The sequence below is a fragment of the Eleutherodactylus coqui genome, chromosome 8 (assembly GCF_035609145.1).
Source record: "Eleutherodactylus coqui strain aEleCoq1 chromosome 8, aEleCoq1.hap1, whole genome shotgun sequence".
Taxonomy (NCBI): Eukaryota; Metazoa; Chordata; class Amphibia; order Anura; family Eleutherodactylidae; genus Eleutherodactylus; species Eleutherodactylus coqui.
In genome coordinates this window covers 192,565,648-192,585,855 of record NC_089844.1, presented here as the reverse complement: position 1 = coordinate 192,585,855, position 20,208 = coordinate 192,565,648, and the positions used below count along the sequence as shown (strand labels likewise).

The 20,208-nt window shown below is 42.3% G+C and overlaps 1 protein-coding gene across 2 annotated transcripts in view; it reads right to left on the bottom strand.

Annotated features, from left to right (window-relative positions):
* The window catches only part of TMEFF2 (transmembrane protein with EGF like and two follistatin like domains 2), an 895,617-nt gene that overhangs the window by 517,364 nt on the left and 358,045 nt on the right, over window positions 1-20,208 (bottom strand). For both annotated transcript variants that reach the window (XM_066577156.1, XM_066577157.1), the window contains exon 5: window positions 13,055-13,151. In XM_066577156.1, coding sequence (XP_066433253.1) covers window positions 13,055-13,151 — 97 coding nt within the window. The remainder of the gene's footprint in view (window positions 1-13,054; window positions 13,152-20,208) is intronic.

The following is a 20,208-nucleotide window of genomic DNA, read 5'->3' as shown; positions in this document are numbered from 1 at the left end:
GAGGCACTGCTCTACATCATACATAGCCTAAAATAACAGTCTGGTCACCAGAGAGCACAACTGAACATGCTTATGTTTTGAAGTTCACTCTTGAGCATTGTTTTTTCCTATTTTTTATTACAGCATCCAAACTATTTTCCGATTGATTTATTAAGATATCTTTCCAACAGAGAGTTCCAAAAGTTCCAAATCCTACACGGACTAGAAAAGTGATAAAATGCTGGTTTCCTGCGGCCACCACTGTAGTGCCACAGTGTGACAGCACCAGCGGAGAAGCAGGACTGAGGTGGCATCCCCGCGCCTGCCCCAACCTTCGTGATCCTCACGTCTGCATATGCTTTCTATCATTCTGGCGCTAGGCACTGGCAACTCCACATCTCTGTCTCTATATCATGAAGTGGTTGGCTGGTATGTGTTGCAGTCCAGTCAGCTAATCAGAATTACTCTTTGCACATTTATTCTGGCTCCTCCTCCGGGAAGGCGCAGGATATACTTTTGGTTTAGTTTGTGTAAGCACACATCTAAAGGTATTTCAGACCTGATCTGTGGAATTCTGTCTGAAGGTGTTCTGGTGTCTGTGGTTCCCCGTCTGACCTGAGTCTCCAGTCAAGCTAAGTTTGCTGCACATTTCACTTTAACGCCTGTGAAGCTGTTTAACACCTAGCTGCCCACTGTGTTTGTGGTCATTCATATTGAGTGATCTATCATTTGTCACAACTCCCTATCATCTTTAGGAAAGTCAGGGTCTCCCCAGGCTCCTGTCATGGGGTCGCCCTCATCAGGGCGAGCCATCCACTGGCAGACAGGAATGTCTCATGTCTGTGGTTCAGCCAGTTTTCCTTTATCCCCACTTTTTGGGATCATTATTGATACATTTAGTTCTCAGCAATAGAGTTTTGTGTGTATACTCGTCCTGTTTGGACATTTATTACATCTCATGTGGACTGTTTCTAATGCATTTAATGTATACATTGCACTTCATATTAAATGTATGCAGTAAGCTTCTAAGCTCCCCTGTTTTTATGTGGAAGTGTATGGGGAAAATGGAATCTAGAGGTATTAATCCAGCACAATGGTCTTAATGCAATGGGGTCCTGGGTTCAAATCCAACCAAGGACAACATTGGCATGGAGTTTGTATATTCTTCTCATGTTTGCTTGGGTTCTTCCCATACTCCAAGAACATTTACAGGTGAATACAAATTGTAAGCCCCCATGGGAACAGGATCCAATATAAGTGTACAGAACATGGCCGTGCTACAGCAATGAATAACATAGTAATTAATACTAATACATCTGCATGGTATAAGTTAGTTATTGCACATATAACATTTTGATTGCTTTGCATTTGAGTTATATAAGAAGCAGTTCAAAGAAACAACTTTCCCAAAGCGTACAAGCCTGCCTTTCTGCTATATGTCAATCAGTGAGTCAGTAAAGCTGAACAACTATAAAAAAGGAAATAAGGATTTATTTGACCATAAGGCTCCAAGACTATAAAACATAGAGGGAAAACAAAATCCTGGGAAATGGTGAATTTATTAACATGCTTTTTATCTGAGCTCTGCAGTCTATTTAATTATACGGATGATTGTGCATGTGTTCTTGGACTGTCATTAACTAAAATCCACTTTTAATCACTGGTCATGGTTCTGCTTAATCTGCAAACCTCTGTTCCATTTTTTTTGTTAACATTTTTTGCATCATATTAACTGAGACAAAATTCACTTTTCCCAGTATCCTCCCATCAGGGAAGACTGTTCAAGGACAAAGTCCAGTACATCTAAAGTCATATTCATATTGTATGGACTGGAGCCCAGAAGATGTCAGAAAGCCCTAAGCAAAATGAGTCTACAATTGGATTTCTATAATTTTCACAAATTACTTTTCACAGCAGAAAAAAAGAAAGCAAGAAAATATAGAAAGTGTCAATCAATGGTAATTAAGTAACAAGTGAAGGTATTGTTGCTAAGAACAGAAGTCTTTAAGATGCTACAGAATGTCAGTTGAGTCCTTTTTCTTAACCCTTCTATGGCAGACCAGTGGCAACTTGTTACATGCCATACAGGTATATATATATACACTACACAGGTTCAACTGGCCGTACACAAGAAAAGTACTTGAAAAAGACTCTCAGGAGTCGAAACGTTGGTATGTTTTATCGTTTGGAGAATCCTTTTTTAAGCTGCACCTTTGGATGCTGTCACGCTCATCTTTATATTCAGGATTACAATGTGGCCTTCTTTGGGTCAGACCCTTTGATGTGACTTTGCATGCACCTGTCCAGCTGTATATAGCATCAAGCTGTGTTGTTGGCATTTCTTGGTTTTTGCACATGAAAAGTAAGTCAGCAGTGCCCGCTAAAGTGCGTGATGGTTTCCTGACTGTCCCTTGATGGCAGATTTGGGGGGAAACAAGGATTGGATGGATTTCAACATGCCTAACATAAACAGAGGAGTCTATAAGTGCCTTATTTCCCGTCTCTCCATTCGGAGCACATGCACATTTGGCTTATTTGAGCATGCATGTGTATGGGGGTTGTCTGTAGAGATAGCTGTCTGCAAACAAGCATTCAGCAGACAGCTAATTGATATGTATAGACAGCCCTAAACTCTGCCCCGCCCCACCCCTCCCATTGCAAACAGTGGTGAGGAGTGGTGAGAGGGCGGGAGCTCAGCACACTAGCCCCCACACTGTCCTGTCTCCAGAGAGGTGAGGAGGTGGGATGGGGCGGAGCTAATGAAATCTGTGGAGGGCTTTATGGATGAAGGTAGTGAGTGAACTAAATTCTGTATTTGACGGGCAGCCAATGCAGTGACTGGCACAGGGCAGAGGTGTGCAAGTAGCGGCTGGACAGGAAGATGAGCCTGACTGCCGCATTCAGAATGGATTGGTGGGGGTAGAGTCTGGAGCAGGGGAGACCGACCAGCAACGAGTTGCAATAATCCAGCCGGGAGTGGATGAGGGCAACAGTGAGCGTTTTTAGCATGTCTACAGTGAGGAAAGGGCGGATTTTTGTGATGTTCTTGAGGTGCAGCTGACATGTCCAGGACAGAGATTGGATGTAAAGGAGAGATCAGCATTGAATATAGCCCCAAGACAGCGGGTGTGCTTTTTTTGCACTTTTTTACAATAAAAAGCCTTTTTTTTAGAAAAAGAATATATTTTTTTTGCATGGCTGCATTCAAAGAACTTTTTGACTTTTCCATGGGCGGAGCTATGATATTGGGTTTGTTTTTTGAATGATGAGTTCTAGTTTTTATCATTATCATTTTGGGGTACATATGACTTTTTTAGTCACTTTTATTGTATTTTTTGAAAGAAAAAAAAAAAACAACAAAAACATTTTCACTGAGGTTTTTTTTTTAACTTTTTTTCATTGCATTTACTGTGCAGGATAAAAAGTGTTTTCTATTTACTGTACAGGTCATTACCAAACAAATTTTTTATTAATATAAAAAGCAAACATTCATAAAAAAGGTGCTTTCAAATTTTTTTACATGAACTTTCATTTACTATTTTTATTTACATCCCTTTTGGGGACTTGAACCTGTGATCTTCTGATCACTCAGATAATACACCGCAGTACTTCTGTACTGAAGCGTATTATTTATTTATTTTACTCATTTACATAACATATACATATTTCACAGCACTGTAAATCATAGGGTTTACTCCTTACGAGGGCTTATAATCTAAATGTATTAGGCCTTTGGTTGCCATGGCAACTTATCATCCCTCCACGATTTCATGGTGGAGGGCTGATGACATCACAAAGAGAATGCCCTTCCTCTATTAACGTCATACATGCTGTAATCAACATTGATCGCAGCATGTAAGGGGTTAACAGAGGTTATCAGTGTTCTTAACGACCCCTGCTGTTGCAGCTGGCTCCTGCTGCAGATAGCATGGGCTCAGCTCCTGACCCAGCGCCATGCATATAATATAATATTTTCATGCCAACCACTTCCCAATTAGCTCGTACATATATGCCCTGTAGCTGGAAAGGGAAATCAAAAGCTGACAGAGTCATACAGAGGTATTTTCCGTTAAACTCAATGGTTTTAGAGCACAGTACCCGTCACTATGGCATCTGATGAAGAATGGCACAATTGTCAAATTCAAATACAAACTCTATATGCGAAATGTATTACTTTTTGGACTGCACTAAGCCAGGAAATGAATTCTATGCCTGCTATGAGTAGGCAGAGATTTCCACCACTTTAGCGTTATTTTTCTGGCTTAAAACGTTAGGTGCCACAACAGGGTTCCTCCACAGACTTTTCGCCCCTCTGCCTTATGTGTGAAGTATGGGACATTGCTTTGCCACATCGTACACAGCTGAAAATGAGACTCTGGGCAGCAGGGAGCACAACTGAGCATGCTTTTTGTCATGGCTTGCCGGCCCGTGTCAGGTTGGGACCAGGGTGACATCATGGCGTCAGTCCCAGTACATGTGATCCACATGCCACCACATGCCCAGTGCCACTTCAGTATTGAACACTGACGTGGACACTTCTCTGCTGGTGTGTGGATGGATTAGTGAGCTGGAAGGTGTGTCAGCCAACCGGTCAATCATCAGGTTTCTGTACACATTTATTCTAGCTCCTCCTCATTGAGGATGCTGGTTATGCTTCTAGTCTGAAGGGGCCTCTGGTCTAGGCGGTGGCTCCCGTCCTCTTCCACTGCCAGGTAAGTCTATTTGGTGGTATTTCATCTATCTCCTGACTTATTGCTATCCCTCCATTAGTATTTCATCTGGTTAACTGCATGTTGTTCAGCATCAATACTGTACATATTGTAGCAAACATTGTCCGTGTTTCCAACCAGGGAGAGTCAGGCTCGCTCCAGGCTCCTGTCGTTGGTCGCCCTCATCAGGATCTTTACCTTTGGGAAGGGTCTCATCAATTTAGTAGATTAGGCTCAGAAAATTAATTCCATGTCCGTTATGAGCAGGTAGAGATTTTCTGGCACAATTTTTTCTGGCTTAAAACTTTCAATCTATCTTACTAGTATCTAACTACCTCCCCCCCCCCCCCCCCCCTACTTTTCTTGCCAGAGAAGAGATCATTTATAAACTGCAGTGTAAATGTGGCGTGCACCGTAGTTTGGGACTCTTTTACGTGATATAAATGTTGCAAATCACTTGATAAATTCCGGCTAGGTCTTCTTAAAGGGGTTGTCCCGCGCCAAAACTGTTTTTTTTTTTTTTTTCAACCCCCTCCCCGTTCGGCGCGAGACAACCCCCGATGCAGGGACTTAAAAAAAAAACGCACAGCGCTTACCTGAATCCCCACGCTCCGGTGACTTCTTACTTACCGGTTGAAGATGGCCGCCGGGTTCTTCTCCCTCGGTGGACCGCAGGGCTTCTGTGCGGTCCATTGCCGATTCCAGACTCCTGATTGGCTGGAATCGGCACGTGACGGGGCGGAGCTACACGGAGGCGGCATCCTGCACGAGCGGCCCCATGGAGAAAAGAAGAAGACCCGGACTGCGCAAGCGCGTCTAATTTGGCCATTAGACGCCGAAAATTAGACGGCTCCATGGAGACGAGGACGCCAGCAACGGAACAGGTAAGTGAAAAACTTCTTATAACTTCTGTATGGCTCATAATTAATGCACAATGTACATTACAAAGTGCATTAATATGGCCATACAGAAGTGTATAGACCCACTTGCTGCCGCGGGACAACCCCTTTAAACCTGAGGCATACAGAGATAGAGCAGTTCACCTAGAAATCTGCGGATGCCATAATGTCTGCGCAATACTTGGAGGTTATAGCGTTGTCACCCGCCCGTGTATGTTAGATTTAGCAATCTGCTATATGTGATGTATAATTGGGTGACGGCTCCGGAGGATCACTTAATCCTTTACTCAAATTGTGTGGAAACAGGAGAATGTATTTCAGTCAGAGACATGACTGCAGATTGCTGGTAGCGAGCCGCCATCAGATCGCGAGAAGCCTATTCTATCGCAGAAACTATAATCTACCTTGTCTGTCAATATGGACCAAAAGCACAGAAAATGTGTAAAGCATCGCTAAAGCAGCAGTCCTATTGAACCGAGGAAAATGGTTGTTTTTTTTTACTCATTTTTGCAATGTTATTAGATTTATATATTATTGCACTAAAGCAGAGTATTCCGTCCCGAGAACAACATGTGGCCACGCACACAACCGTTGGCTAAAAAAGATCTAGGCGTATAGAATCGGATCACTATTCTAAACTAGTAATCAAATGTTATACTTTCTGACCTTTTCCAAAGGAGGTTGCCATGACAACCCTTCCACAATTACAGATTACAGCCACAATCTACTATTTTCCTCTCATCTCCTAACAGTTGTTTTTTTAGCACTGGCTTCGATGATGACTGTCATCATAGAGCTGTCCATAAAATCCATAAAGAGGGAGTATACAAATACACATACATATACACCGCCGTGCAGAGAGAATACCGCGCCATGAAGAAATGCCCGAATGACAAGAAACTCAACAATTCCTTTTAAAGGGGTAGTACCAGAACTTCAAGTTTTTCCCCTAACCACAAGATATCTACAGGATATGGGGTAACTTGATGATCAGTGGGGGTCTTCCCGCTGAGACTCCCGCCCATGTCTCCTTTCACACAAGCGCACTGGCACTCCATTCACCTTCAAAGGGACTGTGGACATAACCGAGCACCACCTGCTCGCCTATTTCCATCAGCCCCATTGAAATAAACCAAGCATGCTCGGCCAGCTCTCCCATCATGCTGACGTCACTGCAGAGGGAGAAGAGACCCCCGCAGTCACTGGAGAATGGAACACGGGAGTCCTGTTCTCCATATTGGTGGGGGTCTCAGTGGTGAGTACCCCACAGATCAGCAAGTATCCGCTATCTCATGGATATCCTGTGGATGGGGATAACTTAAAATTCTGGTACAACCCCTTCAATAAAAACAACTGGCTCTACATAGCCCTACATTAAAACCTTTACTGAACATGTAAACTCATCTATTTCGTGAAAAGACTTACAATGGCATTTTAGAGGCATCCTCACTTCTTAGGGACCTTTGTATGGGACAGAATTACATGGCAGGGTGCAGCCAAATTACAGTTGTGGAATTACACACCATATCTGTAGGTGGAACTGAGAATTTTGATGCAGAATTACAGGCAGGTTTTAAGCTATTTTCAAGTTTCCACCAAAATCCACAGGTCGCCTGTGGATCTTGGTACAGAATTTATCATGGCTTACGGTGCGTCATGCAGTGTATTCGGTCCCTTTTATTTAGACAAAAAGAACAACAATACAAAGCAGCTCTGATGGGCGTGAAACGTCACCAAAATGATCTTCACAGACTGGTTTTCCCCTTTTGTTACGCTCCTAGATTACATGATTGGCCCCAAACTGCATCACTTTCCATAACCTGTTTGAATATACCCTGAAAATGGCATGATGTTGCAATAAAATCTTCATGGTGGGACATTTTCTCTGTGAAGCAGTGTGTATATGTAGAAGCAGAAACCAAAAAGTGGCAAAAGCATGCAAAATACACTTACTATCACTAGTATACATATCTATAATAATTACTCTAATCACATTAAATAATGGAGGCTTCTTCGTATATAATTTGATCAAATCATATTGGCCCATCTACCAACGTCCAGGTGACCGCGCTCTCAGATGGGTCCTAACACTAATACCAGGTGGTTTAATCTTAACCTGGGAAAGATGGGCACCTTCCTCTCAGAATGCTCCTCTCTTGGGTCTAAGCCTAAAAATAGCCTACAAATTGCTAGTTCACGAGTTCTGTGAGTGCTGTCGGGTATTGAAGGTGCCATTGAAGAAGACAGGGCTACTGATACAGAAGCAGGACAATGCTCACCACACACCAACTTTTACGGGATACAGTGTTGTTTTGTGGAGGTCATGCCAGTTAGTTGTGGCCCAAATGTTGATGTTTTGGCCATGTTTTGTGTGTTTCCATCTGTGTAACCATGTGCATAGGCACCTGGCCACATAGATGAAGCCACAAGTTGTCTGTGAACCATGTGATGGTCATTATGCCGGTCTAGGTTTTGCTGGAACCCCTCCTCTTACTCCACATGCTTCTCCATGTCTGGCTCCACAGTCCCTGTACTGTCTAACAGTAATGTTTATTTTCTAACTAGGAATGCAATTATTTTTCATGTCCATGTAACTGCTTGATAAAGGGCGTCCCTAATGTTGTCACCCCCTAATACACAATGCGAGCAGATTACTGGTACACATTTAGTTCCTGACATTAAACCCTTGAGTGAGACATCTCCAATGTCCTACATACCGGCCATTTGAATTTACAAGTGCTCTTGAATCACAGGAGTGTGCTGATTACTTCTGGTGGCCATGGTCTCTCCAAGGGCAATCCCTCGAGTCCAATCAAGTCTTTTTTTTCTCCTTTTACATATGTATTCTCCTGGGCCTAATGTACTAATTTGAAAAATAAAGTGCTGTAATTTTTATTTATTTTTTATTCAGTCCCCTAAGGCCTCCTGCACACTTTTTCACGCATTCTAGCTGCCCTTTTTTCAGGCGATATCACTGTTTTTTTTTCACGCGATTGTCAATGGGTCTTTCTAATGTTAAAAACGCACCAACTTGCAAAGCATTTTTAACATTAGAAAGTCCCATTGACAATCACGTGAAAAAGGCAAGTGATCAGTACCCTTAATAAAACAAAAAGGTCAGTGAAAAATGTATTAAAAAACAGCTCCTTAAGAGTGCCTCCACACAGGAGTTTGCCTTTTTGGGCGGACGAAAAACGCAGCAATAGGGCAAATGTGTGTCTGCTTTGTAAAGTGTGTTGTTGTGCCTTTTTTCACCCAAATTGAACAAATGATGGCTTTACATGGAAACACAGATGCATAAAAAGGCAAAAAAAAAGCCAAAAGATAGAACATGCTGTGATTTTTTGCTATTGCAGCATCACAGCAGATCACAGATGTAAATGAAACCATTGAAAAACATTGGTTTCATAAATCAGCTTTTTTACTCAATCTCAAATAGAGTAAAAAACGCAGCGTTTTAGCGCACATGTGGAGGCGCCCAAGGCCTCATGTCCACGGGCAAATTATGAATTAGGATCCGCAGCAGATGACCCGCATGCAGATCCGCATCCCATAGGGATGCATTGACCACCCGCGGGTAGATAAATACCCGCGGATGGTCAATAAAAGTTATTTTTTTAAAAATGGAGCATGAAAAAAAATGGACCATGCTCCATTTTTGTGCGGGTCTCCCGCGGGGACGGCTCCCGCAGGCTTCTATTAAAGCCTATGGAAGCCGTCCGGATCCGCGGGAGACCAAAATCGGAATATACTCACACGCTCCGGATCTTCCCTTTATCGCGGCTTCATCTTCTCTCCGTCGCGGCCGGATCTTTTTTCTTCCGGCCGGTGCATGCGCGCGGCATGCAACCGATGTGCCGTGCGCATCCGCCGGGCCGAAGAAAGAAGATCCGGCCACGACGGAGAGAAGATGAAGCCGCGACGAAGGGAAGATCCGGAGCGTGCGAGAGGTGAGTTAATTCTTATTTTAAGCGCTCATGTCTGCGGGGCAGGAGGGACCCACTACGGATTCTACATGGAGAATCCGGAGCGGGCCTGACTTTCCCCGTGGAGATGAGGCCTAAGTCATGAAAAAGCAACAAAAATAATTTTGGTAGCCCAATAAATAAAAGGGGTCTTTAAACCACTACATGTATAAAGTTACTAAAAAGTGCCTGGTCCTCTAGGACCCAAACACTTTGGCCATTAAAGAGTTAAATGAATTGAAATATTTGTCTACAAATCTCTGCACTATTGAGCTTCCCCATCCAGTGACTGTAAGCCTGGAATGAGCTTGATTGAGTTTACCCCATGCCCGGTTATCAGTAAGTATTCAAACAAGTGTATGTGAAATTCATGCAAAGCAATTGTGAGACAGCAGCTGCTGCCATGTAGATGCCAACGTCACTGGAATATTAGTTGTGCTGTTGTAAACCATGCGCTAGAATCGCTGAAACTCGAACAATATGAAAAGGAAATGTAATGTCCTACAAAATAAAATACCAAAAATAAACACCTTTACCCTGGCTCCTTACTAATAGCTATGCATCTGAGCTGGGAGCCAAAACGGTACAACCCATTGCCAAACAACTTACAGGGGTTGTGTCACAACAGGTATTAGTTTGTCATACAGACACCATAGGCGTGGCTCAGTCCTGAAGTGAATGGAAGTGGTCGACCTCACATACGCACCAGCGCTCAATAGGGCCGCCGGAGATACTGTAGTCAAGTGAACTACCTCTGGCAGTCCCATTGCAGTGACTGGAGTAGTAGTGCTCATACATGACCACCCACTGCCATACATTTGTCCCCCTCTACTCTTCCTTAGTCAGACCTCATCTGGAATACTGTGTCCAGTTCTGGGCACCCCACTTTAAAAAAGACAAACTGGAGCAAGTTCAGACAAGAGTTACCAAGATGTTGAGTGGTCTGCAAATCATGTCCTATGAGGAACGGTTACAGGATCGGGGAATGTTTAGCTTGCAGAAGAGAAGGCTGAGAGAAGACTTAATAGCCATCTACAAATATCTGAAGGGCTATCACAGTGCAGAGGGATCAGCCCTATTGTCATTTTCACAAAGGAAGACTAGAAGCAATGGGATGAAACTGAAAGGGAGGAGACACAGATTAGATATTAGACAGTGAGGGGGATCAATGAGTGGAACAGGCTGCCACGGGAGGTGGAGAGTTCTTCTTCAATGGAAGTCTTTAAACAGAGACTGAACAGACATCTGTCTGGGATTATTTAGTGATCCTGCATTTAGCAGAGGGTTGGAGCAGATGACCCTGAAAGACCCGATGACCATGGAGGTCCCTTCCAACTCTACCATTCTAGTACTCTATTTCAAGACTGAGCCACAGCTGGGGTGACTGCATGACAGATAAGACCTATCACAAGGCAAACTCTTTAAAGTATAAGATTGAAGAATTACTTGTGATTCACAGGATGTTGCTTAAAGGTAACCTGTCATCACCTTTGAGCCCTATAAACGTGATGGAATGGGTGTTATGTCCGAGTTGGACATAAAACACCTTGTCCAAAATAAACATATTTAGTTGTCCTAAAAGTATGGACACACACATACAATATACTAACGTAGAGAGCACAAAATGTTAATAAATAAAACAAGAAATGAGGGAACAGGAAATCTAACCCTAACCTACTAATACAATGAGATCCTCCTTAAAAGCAGAACACTTGTCTTGTTTGGGATGTCTTTGCATCAGGAACCTGGGGCAACGCTTCTTGAACATGAAGAGGTTGTTCCACAGGACTGGTGATAACTTGCTTATCGGTGGGGGTTTCACCAGCCAATCACCAGACAGGGACTCCTGTGTCCCATTCTGCCTGTCAATATGAGGATCGGTTCTTCCACCGCAGTGATGTCAGCAGGAAGGGAGTGCTTTCCGAGAATGTGCAGTCAGAAATCCATTACTTTCAATGAGGCTGATGAAAATATTTGGCTAATCGGGTATTTCTGCAGCCCCATTGAAAGTGAAGGGTATCAAAAATGTAGAAAAGGCAAAATGAGAAAATAATACCTAACATTTAATAGGGAGGAATTTTTTTTATGAGGAGAGATTAAGCATACAGTCCATATTTTGTAGAACATCATGAAGCTTGTTTTTTTGTCTTCAAACATTCAGCTAATAAGTGGTTTGAAAAATTGATAGAAAGTGCTGGAAATTGAAATCACTGCTAAATTTTCTCCCATGTCCTTGTAATTCCCATGTCTGTTCTCCAAAATGTGATTGTTCTTAGAAGGAGAAACCAAGTAATGTTGTAGATATGATGCATCCTAATGGATAACAAATATACACGATGGTATAACAGGCTTTTGGATTTTCTATAGACCCTTCGTCAGCCTGAGGAAGGGTCCAAAAGCTTGCTGTAACATCGTGTATTTTTGTTAGCCAGTAAAAGGTCTCGTATCTACAGGATCACTTGTTTTTTCTTACTGAGAACAATCGCACTTTGCTCTACTGGCGACACAGTGCCAAACCTTTGTTTTCGTTGTACTCTAAACTGTTACATAGAAATATAATGCCAGTGAATCTAGGATTAAAGGGAACCTGCAATCACCTTAGAGCCTCATAAACTACATTTAGGCTTAGGGAATGGGGAGCCTGGGGAGCTGTGTTTCATATCCACCCTGTGCCCCGTTCCTGCACTGTGTCCCCGTGAAGTTAGCACGCACACATAGCTTATATATTATGAAATTGCACTAGGAATACTCTGGGTTATATAAACACAATTCTAATTGCCCAAGGGAAAAATATCCATGGGTAATATATCCCCTAAAACATCATCGAAATACTTTATTATTCAAAAGAGACAAAGACAACATGAAATGATATTTAAAATAAGGGCGAAATGCCGGTAACAATGAGATGTGACCAGTAGTCATCAATCAGTATCATGTGTAATTGTGCATATACACACTAAAACATAGGCCTGGATGGCCAACTTCCAAAAGCCCATGCAGAGATGACATCAGCAGCACCTAAACCCTGGTAAGATCTAATCTATAGCCACCCACACACAGCTTGACTCTCTTCGCATGGCTCTGTGATTGCACCCTCCTATTCATCTCTTCGGGAGAACCATCTGAAAAGATTGAAGCTGTGTGCGCACCAACATTTAGCGCTTAACTGTTTCTGCATTGGTGTTTCACCTGGTCCATTGGGTGTTTATTTAACATCTATACTGTTCAAGAAAAATGAAATCTGGCTGTAATGGAACTGAGGAAACCCAACACAAAACTGGTGGATTTTGACATCAAGAAGAGTTTAATAAAAATAAGGGGATCGGTGGACTAGACTGTCATAATCATTTATTCTTCTAGCAAACATAGATGAAATGTGCGATCCCACCCTCACACGTCTGGCAAGATGTGCTATAATATATCCAGCAATTAATAATGGCATTCACTTATCATAAGACGTAAACAGAAAACAAAATTAGAGGATAATTGCAGAAACCCTTACCAGACATCCTCCGCGTCTTCATCGCACTCTGCTCCAAACTGACAGATGTCACAGGTTGATGTCTCCTTTTGACTGGTTTCCCCGGAGCCTTCATTGGCTTTAAGATACAAACATGAATATGGTGAGTATTGTAGCTGCCAACTGCGACTCTCATCTCTGCAGATCTATTGGATACATTGTAACGGCTGAAGCTCTGTGACTGCTTTCTTCAGGAAACTGCACATTTTTGTAAATGTGTCTCTCAGGTCTGGTTTAAAACATGCATCAAACACTAGATAAAAAAAACTGAATGTGTGATTAGGACTTTAGAGTGGAACTTCTTAATTGAAAGGAAGTTAAAAAAAAAAAAGGTGATTATTGAAAATTCTTGTATTGCGATAAAACTCAGACAACTTTTACAGTTCTAAGGAAAATCTTTTTGATAGGGAGACTCTACATCTTATTATAATGTATGGCACACTGAAGGCGTCAGTCCTCTACTGGTTTCTGTTTGAAGAATAAATAGCTGTCTGTTACGTGAATCAGATTGGCTACAGCTCTTTCTTATGATTTATGCTCTAGCATTCTAGTGTCCACATCAGCTTTAAGAAAGCGGTTTATCATGTTTACTAATAAAATTGGGTTTTTGTCATTCTGTTCTTGTCACTTTCATTGACATGAAGTCAGTCTTTAAAATGTTACTCTGTCTCATTCACAAGGAGCCGGTTACAAAAGAGGCAATATTATAAAAAGTCAATTTACTGGCATTGTTCCACCTTCATCACGGATATAACAACGGAAATGCAAAAGCTAGAAACTCCCTTAAACGGACTAGATCACCAAATTATTTCATATGAATTGAAACCAGATAAAGAAACATTTTCCTTTTTTTTCTAATCTGTTTTCATTTTTGTGTTGTGGAATTTTTTATTCTTTCTGTAACTCTGTGGGCAGCCATCTTGTCTGAGCTACATTTCACGAGAGACGAAGAGCCCGAGAGGATCACAAGCTCGCTGTAACATCATGTATTTTTGTTAGCCATTAAAAAGTATCATATCTACAATATTACTTGGTTTCTCTTGATGGGAACAATCATATTTTGCTCTGCTGGCTAACACCGTACCAAACCTTTGTTTTCATTACAACATTTATAGATATGCTTTCAGCAGTCTCATGGGCCATTCACACAATGGACAGAACTGTTCCATTTACTTGTCTGGGAGCCTGTTCTAGGCATGACCTGTGCAGAAATGGGAGGGGGTAGATAGTCACAGCTTATACTTATTGTGCATGGTGGACCCTGTGTAGTCTATATATATATATAAAGGTGACAGCCCTGACTGACTGACTCGCCACTTATTCTCTAACTTGTTGTACAAACATGAAAATTGGGATGCTCATTCTTTAGGTCCAAATAGGAAAAGTAAAGAGGTCACAACTCAAAAATTCAACACTAAGAGCAAAAGTATTGGCACCCCTATGTAATGTACAAAATCTAAGTCTCTAGCTTCCCAATGTTGTACAAACATGAACATTCTTTAGGTCCTATATAGGAAAAGTAAATGGGTTACAACTCGAAAATGCTAAGTGGAAAAGTATTGGCGCCCCTGTGTAGAGTACCAAATCTAATTCTCTAACTTCTCAATGTCGTACAAACATGAAATTTGGCACGACCATTCTTTAGGTCCTAAATAGAAAAAGTAAAGGGGTCCCACCTCAATTATTCAATGCTAAGTGCAAAAGTAAGTGTACCCCTATGCAATGTAACTTCTCTGTGTCATAAAAGCGTGAAATTTGGCGGAAGGATTCTTTAGGCTCTAAATGAGGAGAGTGGGAGGGGTCGCACATTCTGCAGAGGGACATTGGTACATGCAGCCTGAGGAGAATCTAATGCTCTTCTATGTGTATACATATTTTATTCCTTGATTACTCTAAAGTAACCATGACTTCATAAAATTCGCTGTGCAAGCAACACATAAACACCTGTATCAAATTAACTTGGGTGAGGACGGGTATATCAGCTAGTCTATATATAGGTGGAACCTCTCAGTGTAATCCTGCCTGCAATGTCAGTGAGATGACTGCTGTAAAGCTTTCTCTACAGATTAGGAAGTATCAGACTAGTATTAGGATTAATGGTCAGTGTACAGGGAGGGGGAGGAGATGAGATGTGACTATTGTGAATGGTGGCTCCTGTGTTATCTACATATAGGTGTCACCACTCAGTGTAATCCTGCCTGTGGTGTCAGTGAAATGACTGTTGTAAATCTTCCTCTATAGATCAGGAAGACTCAGACTAGCATTAGGCTCTCTGGTCAGCGTGCATGGAGGGAGAGGAGGTGAGCTGTGACATCTATTGTGAATGGTGGCTCCTGTGTAATCTACATATAGGTGTCACCTATCAGTGTAATCATGCCTGTGATGTCAGTGAGATGACTGCTGTAAAGCTTTCTCTACAGGAAGTGTCAGACTAGTATTAGACTTTGTGGTCAAGGTGCAGGGAGGAGAGGAGGTGACCCGTGACATCTATTGTGACTGGTGGGTCTTGTGTTATCTACATATAGGTGTCACCTTTTAGTGTAATCCTGCCTGTGCTGTCAGTGAGATGACTGCTGCAAAGGTTCCTCTACATATCAAGAAGTATCAGAGTAGTATTAGGCTATTTGGTCAGTGAGAAAAAAAGTAGAATTTTAGGATGTTTTTAAATATATAATGTGACTGAGAATTAAGAAAAAAAATCTACAAAAATACTTTACAAAATTCACTATTTGCAAAAAAAAAATCAAACAGCTAGAAGAAGTTGTCATTTTGGGGCAAAACTCAGCTCTCAGATAGTTATATAAATGATGAGAGTCAATGTGTGATTAGATGGACGGTCTTGTCACTGGAGGCCATGGAAGTGGTTCCACGCTTGGCCTATAAAAGCCTTTCAGAGGCTCCTTGTGTGTCGTAGACCTATTTTTCTACCTGTGTAGAGCTTGTTGACCACTAGACGCCTCTACAATGCAATCAAAGAGATTTCACCCTATTACCAGAGTCTGAGAGGGGCGCATTATTGGGATGTGAGAAGCTGGATGGCTGTACTAATGAATTGTCCCCCCCTGGGCCATTCTGACCAGACTGTTAGAAGGTTTTGGGACCAGTGGATAGAGGATACACAAGGCGACCGGGCTCAGGACCCCCGACAGACCACTAGTAGAGAGGATGAGGGCACACAAGGTGACCAGGCTCAAGACATCTCCTACAGACCACCAGTAGAGAGGATTGTCTGATCATCCGACAAGCACCTGCAGCTCCAACTATTTCATTATCCACCATCCAGAGACAGGTAGCGCCATCATTACACCCCTGTGTCTGTTGGAACCATTTCCAGGCTCTTGGCTGAGGAACATTTGGTCTCACGCTGCCCCTTACATGTACTGCCTTTGACACCCACCATTGTTTCCATTTGCAGTGGGGTCTTGAACGATGAAACTCGATGATACATTTGGAACCAGGTTGTCTTCTGCAATTAATCCAGGTTTAGTTTGGGCGCTGACGACGGCTGTGTTCATGTCTGGAGACCTCGGGATAAGCGCCTCAATCCTGCCTTTGTTGTGAAGAGGTACACTGCCCCCTGCTGCTGTGATAGTCTGGGGGCATAAGACAGTCGGTTCCCCCTAGTAGTGGCATGAGGGACAATGATGGCTCAGCAATATGTTCAGGACATCCTGCAGCCACATGTGATCCTCTCATGGCGGCTTCCAAAAGGCATTTTCCATCAGGATAATGCTTAGCTGCACACAATGGGGTCACAAGAATGCCTCTGCAACATTGCTACAATTATGGGGCCTGCCTGGTTATATGATTTATCGCCAATAGAACATATATGGGACCATCTGGGATGTCAACTTCGATGACCTATGAGTTTTCAGGATCTAGAGGCTCAGTTTCAGCAAATAAGGAATGATATGTTGCCGGATATCATACAGAACCTGTATGCCTCCATGCCCACCGGTATCACATTTTGTATCCAAGCTAAAGGCAGTCCAACAGGGTATTAGAACCTACATACTTGCCCACCCTATCACATCTTATATCCAAACTAGTGGTAGGACAACAGGGTTCTAGAGCTTCCATGTTCGCCCGTATCACATCTTGTAGCCAAGTTAGAGGCGGTACAACAAAGTCCAAGAGCCTCCATGCCCACCAGTATCACATCTTGTAGCCAAGTTAGAGGCGGTACAACAAAGTCCTAGAGCCTCCATGCCCACCCGTATCACATCTTGTAGCCAAGTTAGAGGTGGTACAACAAAGTCCTAGTGCCTCCATGCCCACCCATATCACATCTTGTAGCCAAGCTAGAGGCAGTACAACAAAGTCTTAGAGCCTCCCTGCAAGGGTTCAGTTTACCACAATAAATGATCCTTTTGCTCATCCCATATGACAACTTCTAGGGGAGGGATTTTTTTTACAATGAATATATGTTTAACGCCAAAATGTGATTTATATAATAGCTCATTTTCTGATTATATATCTCTATGCAGAATTCAAAAAACATTTTTTAATTACTTTGAAAATGTAAAGACAAATTAAAACATCGAGCAGATTAGGGGTCTTATTTACATTTGCATTTAAAAAACGCAGCGATATCGCAGTATTAACCCATTCCCGCTGCAGGGCGTAAGTTTACGTCCTGGGAGCGGGGTACTTCCCGCAACAGGGCGTAAACTTACGTCCTGGAGATAGCGCTGGATCATATGTGATCCAGCGCTATCCCGCAGCGGGAGCCGGCTGTCAGTCACAGCCGGCGTCTCGCTGCAGCAGCGGGGGGACATCGGAGATGCGCCCGCCACTTTTAACCCCTTCCCTGCCGCGATCTAAGTAGATCGCGGCAGGGGAAGAGTTCACAGCGGGAGCGCGGCTCCCTCTGTGTCTCCGGCCGGAACTCGCGATGTCATCGCGAGAGCCCGGCCTGTCACCATGGCAACAGGACGCCAGACACTGGCGTCCTGTATTGCCTATGCCTGAGATCGCTGTATGAGCGATAAGGCATGGGAGAGCAGTAGCTCTGCCATGCCTTATGACAGCGATCATCAGGGCAGTGATTAAAGTCCCTCAGAGGGACACAAACAGTGTAAAAAAAGAAAGATTTAAAAAATGAATTAAAAAAAATGTAAAAAAAAAAGAGTAAAAAAACATTTTTTATGCTTTTTCTCAGATTAGCATAAAAAAAGGTAAAAAAAAAATAAAACCCCACATATTTGGTATTGTCGCGTCCGTAATGATGCGTACAATAAGTTGCACATGCTTTTGACTGTGCACCGAAAAAAACGCTAAAAAAAAAGCTAAAAAACTGAGGCAAAATGCTCATTTTTAGCATTTTGCCTCACTAAAAACGCTATAAAAGTGATCAAAAAAGTCGTATGTACGCCAAAATGGTACCAATAAAATCTACAGCTCGTCTCGCAAAAAATAAGCCCTCATAGAGCTCTGTACATCAAAAAATAAAAAAGTTACGTGACTTTGAATGCAGCAATTTAGAATAGAAAAAAGATTTCCAAAAAAAAGGGTTTTTATTGCAGAAAAGTGGGAAAACCTAAAAAAAATGTTAGAATTTTGGTATCGTTGTAACCGTACCGGTCTGCAGAAAAAATGGAAAGTCTCATTTATGCTGCATGATTAACGGTGTAAAAAAAAATTAAAAAAATCTATGGCAGAATTGATGCGTTTTCTCTCTCTGCTATCATTAAAAAAAAAAAAAAAAAATTTACAATATAGTCTATGTACCCAAAATTGGCATCGATAAAAACTACAGTTCGCCACGCAAAAAACAAGCCCTTATACGGCCGCGTCCACGGAAAAATAAAAAAGTTATGGCTTTTGAAAAATGGAGATGGAAAAATACCAAAAAATCGCTTGGTCCTCAACGCCAAAATAGGCCATGTCATGAAGGGGTTAAAAAGACTCTAGTGGGTAGAAGCCCTTATCATAAATGTATTTTGTGGAAGTCCTGTAGCAGAAGACTCTGTCTCTGATTTTTTAATTGTTTCTCTTGGATTATATTTTTTTATTTTCTTTATTTAAGTTTATTTTACATCCTACCTTTTGGTTTCGGGTGGCACTTTATTTTGTTTTATTTAATTTAATGATTTAGACCACGAAAAAAAGTTAAATTGAAATCTCCTCACCCTCGTATAAAAATATCAAAAAGAAGGAGCTCATTTGATTTCATTGTGGATTCACAACTGGCTGAGTGATCGAACTCAAAGAGTGGTCATAAATGGCTGCGCATCCAAGTGGAAGAATGTATCAAGTGGGACCACATGGCTCTGTCCGAGGCCCAGTGTTGTTCAACATTTTTATAAATGATCTGGAGGAGGGAATTGATGGGAAACTGATCAAATTTACCAACAACACAAAGCTAGGAGGGACAGCTATCACTGGGGAAGAGAGAGAGAGAGAGAGAGAGTATTCAAAAAGAGCTAGAAAAGCTTGAACAGTGGGCGGTGACTAACAGAATGGTATTTAACAAGGAGAAATGCAAAGTCCTACAACTGGGCAAGAAAAATGAAAAAAGCACATACAGAATGGGAGGAATTGGGCTAAGCAGCAGCACATGTGAAAAAGACTTGGGTAAACTAATAGATCATAGACTGAACATGAGTCAACAGTGTGATGCAGCAGCAAAAAAGCCAAACACAATTCTGGGATGTACTAAGAGAAGCATAGAGTCATGTGAGGTAATTAATTATCTCCCTCTACTCTTCCTTAGTAAGACCTTATCTGGAATACTGTTAAACAGGCAGCTACTGGTGAATTGGATGGACGTATGTGTCTCTTTCTCAAACTGTCCGCCTGCCTCTTCGGACCTGACACATTATGCATGCGACTCTTGGGTAGCTTGCAACCTGGAATGAGGTCAATATTGCAATCCCCCTGCCTATGAGGTGGTAATTTATCCACTCTCTCCTTAGAAAAGACGTCAGCGTAATCCTTGATGCACTCAGGTAATTTCTTGGTTTGAGACATTAACTGGCATGCAGTTCTGTCTACAAGAAGGACTCCACTGAACAGTGTCTCCCTTTTCCCAGTCCACCACCGGGTTGTGCAATTTCAGCCATGGCAATCCCAACACCATCTGTGTAGGGAGTGATTCCATGATAAACAATATTATTTTCTCTGTGTGGAATATC